This window comes from Cucurbita maxima, unplaced genomic scaffold, assembly GCF_002738345.1.
Source record: "Cucurbita maxima cultivar Rimu unplaced genomic scaffold, Cmax_1.0 Cma_Scf00008, whole genome shotgun sequence".
NCBI classification, from domain to species: domain Eukaryota; kingdom Viridiplantae; phylum Streptophyta; class Magnoliopsida; order Cucurbitales; family Cucurbitaceae; genus Cucurbita; species Cucurbita maxima.
Genome location: NW_019272024.1, coordinates 3,349,003 through 3,358,956, shown reverse-complemented (window position 1 = coordinate 3,358,956; position 9,954 = coordinate 3,349,003). Strand labels below are relative to the sequence as shown.

Here is a 9,954-nt window from a genome sequence, read left to right as displayed (position 1 = left end):
CCTATAACACCACAATATACACTTAGCGTCTTTTCATGATGTAACCCAACCAAACCTTATGTCTATCTATCAAGGTAAGTTCCTATCATGATCTATGTTTAATAATTAAGAGTTACACTAACCTCAGATGCCTAAAATAAGGGCAAAAACGGCTCCAGAAGAGTCAAAAACCTAGAAATCGGTATATTATTTGTATACCAAGCTGTTAAGCCGAGTCGTCGAGCCACACCGTCGAGCCGAGCCGAGCTGTGGAGCTAAAACACTGAGCCGACAAGTCGAGAAGGTCCCTGGTGGCGCACAACTCTTGGACGCAGGCTGGTATCGCTGGTCTTGGGCTGGATGGATACGCGACCCAAAGTCAGTGTCTGACGCGTACTGCAAGGCGCGGGCCGCACGTTGGCTGAGCAAGCTCGTGGGTACCCGAAGAACCTAACCCGCGACCTGCTGCATTGTCTTCCTCACCCGAGAATTCCGATGAACCCTAATCGCAGAGTTCGACTGCCGTTGCCGATGAGACCATCGCCTTCCGTTCGTCCTTGGCGGTGCGTCTGTCCCGTTTGTTACGAAGTACCCTGGCATCGGTTTGCTCCTACCTAAGGACTCATAGAAGTCTGAAGTCTCGTGATGTTTTCGATTCCTCACCTAAACTCGTCGCTTCCTCACCTAGCTCCTCCCTCACATGTACGACAGTAACTCGAAAGGAAAAGACGGCTACTAAGGTATCTAAGGTTTAATATGGGGACTCAAGGAATTAATACGCCCTTGTTGGCAAGGCATGCCTCACCCGAATCTCGCTATTTCCGGCTAGATTTCAGGTTTTTTTTTTTTTTTTTAAACCCTTACCGTTACAACATTAATAACTAAAATCTCATAAAACTCAAATACGAAACATTCACAATGTTCATCACTAACATCTATTATCAATGATATTCTTGTTTTTCATAATAATTTAAAAAAGAAAGTAGGACATAGTTAGGTTAAAATTATATTTTTAGGTCGGTTGGGTTGATCTCACAGAAAAAATGTCAAGGGGTCAACCCTCTTAAATTTTTTATTTTTCAAAAACCAAACAAAAAATCACTTGAACAAAGAGCTGGACTCGTATCCTTAGCGTTTTTAATAGAGAATGAATCGATTATGCTAGTGGGTTGGCTAGATTTAAAATGTTGGATGAAGAAACTCTAGTTGTCGAGTGCTTTCACCATGGATGAATGCATCGCGTCGTTGGTACTCACAAAGACTCGGTGGTTGTAGCAATAAGGATAAGGTTGATATCTAGTGAGTACTAGAATGCTAAAAGAGTTTTGTAGCTCGTCGATAGTACGACAAACTGCTAAAAAAATCCGTACGTTAGAGAGAGAACACGCCCGTTGTCAGAGTGTTAAAGCCCCACATTAATTAATTAAGAAAAAGTTCATAATATATAAGTTAATATAAATAAATAACGCTTGAGTTTTTTTTTTTTTTTTTCCTTTAAATTTATGGCAAGGACCTACAAGTTTAACATAATTAGAAACTAAAATGCAAATTTAATGGAAAAAAGATTAAAAAAATTGTAAAATAGTCCAACAATATTTAATCATGATTAAATAAATTAAAGTTTTGGTGGTTGTACCCAAGGACAATAATTTATTTAACAATAATTAAATATATATATATATATATATATTAAAAAAAAAGTCATTTGTTTGGTGGAAAAAAAAAGAAACAAACAAGAAAATTATGATTTGGAAAATTTTAAAAAAATTGTTAAAATTAGGTACTAACATATAGAAATGCCAACTGAACAAACACCAACTACTCTTAGAAACAAAGCATTAAGATGCCTTTCTTCCACCTTCCATTTATAACAACCTATGATTATTACAATAGTCGTTTAATATTATCGAAACCAATTCGAACATAATTTAGTAGATAAAAGTATTAATTATCGTCTTAATATAGCAGTTTAATGAAAGAAATATGAATGGAACTACTTTGAGTTGTTCCAAAGTTGACCGACCATGTTGAGGCTAAGGTATCCCTCGGGCTCATTTGGGCCGAGGGTATGATCAAATTTGGGCCAAACTCCTAAACAGGCTCGCTATGTTGCCTTCGGTCAGTTTCTATTTTTCCTTAACTTAGTTACCTCTAAACTATCTTACTCTAGTTATGCTCTACACTCAATATGTAATGGGATGCTCGTCTTTGAGTTTGATAATATTTAATCTAAAATTACTTATAACGCTACCCATATTACATACTCTTATGATGTCCCATATATCATGGATCACATGGTCAAACTCAAGCTCGACATGTCTTTGTCATGGACCACATGCACTAATGTATACCTTTTTCATCTATATCTATTAACAAGTTATCTTATAATATTCTTAATTATGATGTTATCTCGTTAAAATGATTAACTTATTAAAGAGACGGGTAATAATATTTTTTTTAAATTCATTAATTGAATATAAACTTCATTTTTAAAATATTTTTATTTCTTAAACTTTTATGAACTTAACAAAATTAATGAACGAACTTAGTCCAGGTATATTTATATTTTTAATATTTTAATATAAATCTTATTATTAAATTATTATAAAATTTAAGGATGAATTATTACATATTAAACATTAAATATAGGGATTGGATCCAACTTGGCATTTTTGGCCGTTAAAGTGACCACCGCAACTCATCTAATAAAAAAATGTCACCAGTCTGGTAGTTTATTAACTAATTAAATAGTATTTAAATCTAACTAAAAAAATCTTTATTTTATTTTTTTAATATATATTATATTAATAAGAAACTACAAAATATCAAACTTTTAAAACTTTTAATCATACATTTAAATTTTAAAAAATAAAAGAATAAATATAAACTAAAATCTCTAGGTAACAATTAATATTTTATATAAAAATATCATTATATTTTTTAAAAATTTTAAAAATACCATTTAACTTTAAAAAAATATTTAAAGAAATAGTTTCATTAATACTATTTTTAAAAGTTTAAAAATTGCTTTTAAACATTTTAAAAACACACCTCTTTTTAAAATGTTAAAAAATAATATGCTCACTTATAAACTTTTAAAATAGATAAATCCCTATATTATTTATAAAAACTTTTCTTTCACTTGAGTTAATATATATATATATATTACTTTAGTTTTTAATATATATTTAAAAAATATTTATTTTTAATATATATATTTTGAAAAATATTATTTTTATTTTTTAAAAAAAAAAAAAAAGACATGATTTAGTTTTTTTTTTTTTGGGCAAAAGGCACCCATTTGGGTGTGTGCCTCTGGTTTCCCCCAAAACCCACGACATCACTTCCAAACTTTAAATACAAAGTTCCAATACCATCGTTGATTGCTCTGACACATCCTCTGTTTTAAAACCCCCACTTCCCCAAATCATATCACCACCATCTTCCCCTGCCTCGTTCTCTCTGTCTCTGTATATGGCTTCTCTCCTTCTTCCCCTCTTCCCCCTTTTAATGGCGCTCCTCCTTCCACTTCAAGCCAAGACCCATTGGGAAGACACCCAGGTTCTCAAACAGCTCAAGAACGCTCTCGACCCGACCTCTATCCCCTCCGGCTCCTGTCTCGAATCCTGGGATTTCTCTCTCGACCCATGTGATAATCTCTTCGGCCACAAGTTCACCTGCGGTTTCCGCTGCGACGACGTCGTCTCCGGCGTCTCCCGAGTCACCGACCTCACCCTCGACCACGCTGGCTACTCCGCCTCCCTTTCCTCTGTTTTCTGGAACCTCCCTTTTCTGCAATCGCTCGATTTCTCCAATAATTTCTTCTCTGGTCCGATTCCCAACTCCTTCTCCAATTTGACTCGGTTGCGTTCACTCAGTCTCTCTTCCAACTCGTTTTCTGGCGAGGTTCCGCCCTCAATCGGCTCGCTCTCTGCGCTCGAGGAGCTTTATTTGAATGGAAATGGGTTTAATGGCTCTATTCCGGCGAGTTTTGTGGGGCTTGTTAGTTTGAAGCGGCTGGAATTGCAGTCTAATGGGTTCACCGGTGCGTTTCCTGATTTGGGTGTTTTGAAGAATTTGTATTATTTGGATGGAACTGATAATGGGTTTTCTGGAGAGCTTCCGGCGGGTTTTCCGGCGTCGTTGGTTCAATTATTGATGAGGAATAATAGCTTTGAAGGAGTGGTTCCGAGTAGTATTGGCGATTTGGGTAATCTTCAAGTTGTGGATCTGAGTCATAATCAATTCAGTGGCTCTGTTCCGGCGGCTCTGTTTGAACATCCGTCTTTGGAACAACTTACTCTCTCTTTCAACCAATTCTCCGCCGTGGAAACACCAAATTCCAGCGGTGCTCGGAGTAGTCTCATCGCCGTCGATTTAAGCGACAACGAAATCACTGGATTTCTGCCGCCGTTCCTAGCGTTAATGCCGAAGCTCTCTGCTTTGTCACTGGAGAACAACAACTTCACCGGAATGATTCCGGTTCTCTACGCCTTCAAAACCGCCAAACCAGAGCCGGGAATGTCACCGTTAGTAAGACTATTATTGGGCGGAAACTATCTATTCGGTCCAATCCCGGAGCCACTACGGCTGATGAAACCCGACTCGGCCACCGTGACACTCGCCGGGAACTGCCTGTTCCGTTGCCCGACATTCTTGTTCTTCTGCCAAGGAGGCGAGCAGAAATCCTCCGCCGAATGCCGGAGCGCCGGGCCGGTAATCCCATAAAAAAAACAGAGTGTGTTGTTTAGGATGCTAAGGTTGATTGATTTAGACATGTTTTTTTGGATTAAGATTAATTGGAGAGTTTGTAACGATGAATGTTCATAAATAATTGATTGGGAATTGGGAGATTTTATTTTTTTATTTTATTGTTATTATGTGATTCTGACACAAGTGTTACTAGAGGGCATGTGAGTGTGCTTCACTTCCTTCCTAACCGTTGATGGATATCTCTCTCGTGACCTCACATCGAAACTCATTTATTTCCCGAAAACTCAACCATTCCAAATTATTCAATTCAAATCATGAAAGTTGGGTTGATCGTGTTTTTAAAAAATAAAAAATTCAATTGATATAGTCGGGTCAACCCGATCAACTAAAAAATAGGGTTACAACTCAACTCTATTCTCCCGTAGATTATTATAAAGATAAAATAGTAATGTAACAGTTCAACTACAAGTTGTCCACTACTAGAGAAAGGTTTTCACATCTTTATAAGAAGGTTTTGTTAGGATATCATAGATTTAATTATTAATATAATGTGCCTCCGACTACCTAATCTAACCAAAAAATAGAGTTGGGTTGTAAACGCTATTTGAATTATTCGGATCACCCGTCCAATCAATCTGAAATTTTGGGTTTCGAGGGCTCGAGAACCACACAAATTGTTATATAAATATCACGTTACAAATGTAACATTAGGAAGCCTATTGAGCATAATTTGGGTCGCATACATTGTGTGGTTATTGGGCCTCAATTTACCCCACCTATTTTGGCCTTATTATTAGGTGGAATATTTAGGAAGTCAATTAGATATAAGATTTTTTTTGGTTACGAAATTATAATATTAATATTAAAACTTTACAACATTTTAATTATTAATATAACATTTATAGTATATATTTTCGTGTAGACCTCAAATTTTAGTATGGTATGAGTTTGAATCTCGAAGTTGTTTACGTAGAAATGTGTTTGGGAGTGTTTCGTGTCTATAGTCTTTTATATAGCAAGGTCACTGTAAGCTCCAAAGTGACATACATTAAAGGTACTCCGACCAATGAGTGAGCTCTCGGACTTGTCCTTTACTATCTTTGGTGGACTAAGGCCACCCATTGCCCAACCCACTTACCTTATGCCTAACCTCATCTAGTTAGGTTAGATATCCACCACACATCGCAATCAGTCCGCCCACCTCATCTCATAGGTTATAATGCACGAGATAAAAATTCCAAAATCAGAGAAGAATAACCGACCATCAAAAAGAAATTTTCATCGACCCAAGTTACAAAAACCTGTTAGTCTCAGTTTTATGTGTAACAAAACAAGTTTCTACGTCTTTACAAGAAATGTTTTGTGTCCCCTCCAATCGAGATGAGATCTCACAATTCACCTTCCTCAGGACCTAGCGTTTTCGCTGGCACACCAACTGATGTTGACTTTGATCCTGGGGCTCATCGTCCATGCTGGCATATTGCCCGGTGTTTAGTTCTAATACCCACAATCAACCCCTTGGTGTCCAATGTCCTCACTAACACACCGTCCTTTTGAAACCATTTATAAGAGTCCAAACTCACCACTAACAAATATTGCGCTTTTCTTTTAAGACTTTCCTTCAAGAATTTAAAGCGTGTCTTTTCACACTCTTATACAGAATACTTCGTTCCCTCTACAATCGATGTAAGATCTTACAATATATCACCCATACAACTAGAATTAGTATATCAAACAAAAAACGTGTATATAATTAGAAAGTGGTTAGAGTTCATCGGCTACTCGAATCTCGTTAAAGTATAAAGGAAGTAATTCGTGATGGATATGGGCAAGCTCTTGCATAATTTTTGGAAGGGATATGGGGGAAGGACCAAATTATGGTTGAATCGAAATGCCTTTCTACATTAAAAATCGATTCCAAGATCACTTCTTTTGAACGCAACCATTCCAATTCTAACACACAAATTCAGCATTTCTCTATTAATCATTCGTTCTTTTAACCATAGGTCTCGAATATTTTATCGTTTATATTATCTTTTCTGGAAATTGACTAATTTATTTACTTCATTAAAAATAAATAAATATATTTGCAGACTAAATTTATAATTTAACTTTTTAATTTAAATCGAAAATATAATTAAAAAAAAGTTATTCCAAATACACACTACACGTGGGCACCATGCTATTGGTACATGTTGGGTGTCTATAAGGATATTTCCTTTTGCAAAAAAATAAATAAATAAATAAATAAATAAAACTGAATATATTCTTGCAAAATATGGGCACTGCAAAAAAGGAATTTTAATTTCTTTTAATTAATTAATTAATTTAATTTTCCTAAAAAGAAATATTAGTGGGGTGTGACAATGATAGGTATAAGTATAAGCTCGAATTCAGGTAAAAAGAAACCCCCCAAAATTTCCCTTTCTTTTGGCTGAATTCATTTGGAAAATTAAAATTAAAAATAAAAATAAAATAAAAAATCCATTTTTTTAATTATTAATTTTTATTTTTTGCCATAATTATTCCATTTCCCACCTCCACCCACACCCATAATTGCTGCATGTGAATAATTTCCAAAAGAAAAAAAAAAAAAATTATTTGAAATAAAATGAATAAAACCAACTTATGATTGCCACGTAATAATTTGCAAAACTCACTCAAGGGCATTTTAGTCTTTCACCTTTGATCTTTTCTGATATTTTCCACGTCAAACCAAACCACGTGCCCCCTATTTAATTTCTCTAATTTTTATTCTTTACGAAAATTACACGAAATCCTTTTTACTTGAATTACTATATTTTTTAAAAATAGTAAATTAATTAATGGGCCTCGACTTTCTTATGAAACCAAAACGGCCCAACAGTTTCAAACAGACCTAATTATTACGCCATAATTAGGAATTAAAGTTATTTAATATGTTAAATTACATATGTCGCCCCGCCTCGTCCTTCATAATTTTTACGCCTTCCAACGGCCACTAAAGCCGTTTAAAACTCGCCCAAATTCCTCTCCCTCCGACAATTTTCTATTTTATTTATTATTATTTTTTTAAGTAACTGTCGAATTAAATATTATATTATTATTTATTACGTCTATTATTCTTCTATAATAAAATAAATTACGTTATAAAATACGGAACTTATTGTGAAAAATACATTTTGCAGTTAAATGTGATTTAATCTAAAATTTTAATAATAAAAGAAATTCAAATTTAGAAATACATAATAATTTTTTTTTTTTTTTCTCTAGACGGTTACGTACGTACATTGCTACAAACCTACGGCGCACCGAGGAGGGCGGAAAATGTATACTAACTCGGATTAATTGAACCGGGTTCGATAAATCCGGTTCCTTACCTAAACTTTACTCTTCTCTTCCTCCTCCTCCGGTGGCCCGCCTCAACTACGGTATGCTATTTCTGTTCTAAGGTTAATAACTCGGCCGGGGCGGCGATTTCCTTTTTACGGCGCATCTCGAGGACTTTCCGGTGGTGGTTGGAGTGCAATTCGCTGGAGAAAGTTGGACTACAGGCGGGTCGGTATTCGGGTAATAGTCGACCCGATTTGAATCGGACGCCGCAAGCGTTGCAGACAGTTTTGGCTCCGAGGGGGCCGGTTCTCCATTGGGGGGTTTTCTGGACTCCGCAATGGCTGCACCGCCGAGGAGGCTGAGCTCCGACGCTGGTTTTGGGCTTTTCTGATAACGACTTTCTCCTTGGTTTCTTCTTTGGAATTTCCGGTTCGAAACGGTCGGGAAGTATAAGCCAAGGACTAGCCGGCGACGAGGAGGAGGACGACGACGTTGTGGAACTGGAGGATGACTCGGTCAACGACGGTGAGGCGAGGCACCAAACTCGACCGCCAGTTCTCGTTCGTTTGCTTCTAGCCTTAACCGGAATGGGGGTTTTGAAACAGTTCTCCGGCGGCGAAATAGAACCACCGTTGCCCGGTTGCTTGTCTACGGCGGCGGAGTCCTTTGACGATTTCACCAAGGAAGAAATTCCGGCGGAGGGGAAGGAAGCCGAGAATCCAGAGAAAGAATCCTCAACGAAATGAGATAACCATTCGAGGTCTGCTAAATCATCCACCTGTTAAAAATAGCAAAGCCTTCATCAATGTTACAGAAATTAAAATAACCCCCGCAACTCTGTTCAAAAAACAGGGGAAAGGAAACAAAAACAACACCGGAACGGTAAGTTCGCCGGAGGGTAAAGAAGGATGATCGGAAACAATGGAGTTCGGATGAATTTCTTGACCGGAAAGAGAAACAGAGTCGTCATGGTCGTGTTCGTCCTCGTCGGGGGTCTGGTCTTGAACAAATTGGTCATCATTGGAGAAATCGAGGAGTTGGTCGACGAAGAAATCATCGGAGGTGGGAAGATTCTGGGGATTAAAACAGCCATTATCACGAAAACAGAGTTGTGGGCTCAATTGAAGAATCTCGAGAGCTCCATCAACACATTCCATGGTCCGATAAGCCTGTGAAGAGAGAGAGAGAGAGAGAGAGAGAGAGAGAGAAGGATGAAAATGGAGTTTGTTTGGGAACAAAAATGGATGGTGAGTTCTGTAAGGAGCATTGAATGAGGCCTGAAAGCGTCCGTGCCCCCCCTATGCTAAAACTGCCCCTTTATTTATTTTTCTTTTTTAATTTTTTTTTAAAATTATTTTAAAAATATGTCATCAACTATATGCTAAAAAATAATACAATTAATCCAAATTATCTAACTAAAACTATAAAAAATGGATGAAAAATTAAAAAGTTCAGAATAATTCCAGTAATTGAGGTTAATGATGTATTATAATTTATATATAAATAGATTATTTTAAATAATTAAAAAAACCCAATAAATGAAAAAAAAAATTGTTAGATTTTTAGTAAATAATTCAATATTAAAAAATGTACGAGAGTCACGCAAAATTTAAAATATTAGAATTATTATAGTAAAGAGGCATACGCGTACGCTACAATTTAATAAATGAGTGAAGTAATTACATAAAATTTAGTAATTAAAATTAAATAAATAAATTGATAGAGATAAAAAAAAAAAAAAGGAAAAAAGGTCACGTGCATGGCGATTAATCGGCGGCCGTTTAGAGGAATAATTTTCCCGCTCGTCTTATTCTAATTTCTAAATTTAAACGGCGTGATTAACCCTAAACCCGCCTCCCAAAAACACCGACTAATTACGGCTTACAATAAAGTTAATAAAATAATTATCATATTCCTAATTTACCCTTTTCTTTTTTTCTTTTTCTTTTT

The 9,954-nt window shown here is 36.1% G+C and overlaps 2 protein-coding genes across 2 annotated transcripts; one reads left to right on the top strand and one right to left on the bottom strand.

Annotated features, from left to right (window-relative positions):
• The first annotated feature begins 3,355 nt into the window (after positions 1-3,355).
• On the top strand, positions 3,356-4,845 carry LOC111483129 (leucine-rich repeat receptor-like serine/threonine-protein kinase BAM3). The gene has a single exon (XM_023129267.1). It carries the CDS (start codon positions 3,454-3,456, stop codon positions 4,705-4,707), a length of 1,254 nt encoding a protein of 417 aa, XP_022985035.1. The 5' UTR covers positions 3,356-3,453; the 3' UTR covers positions 4,708-4,845.
• A 3,060-nt stretch (positions 4,846-7,905) lies between these two features.
• On the bottom strand, positions 7,906-9,307 carry LOC111483139 (GATA transcription factor 5-like). The gene is made up of 2 exons (XM_023129281.1): positions 8,880-9,307; positions 7,906-8,782 (listed from the first exon to the last, which is right to left on the bottom strand). Exons 1-2 carry the CDS (start codon positions 9,159-9,161, stop codon positions 8,108-8,110), a joined length of 957 nt encoding a protein of 318 aa, XP_022985049.1. The 5' UTR covers positions 9,162-9,307; the 3' UTR covers positions 7,906-8,107.
• Between the last annotated feature and the right edge of the window lie 647 nt (positions 9,308-9,954).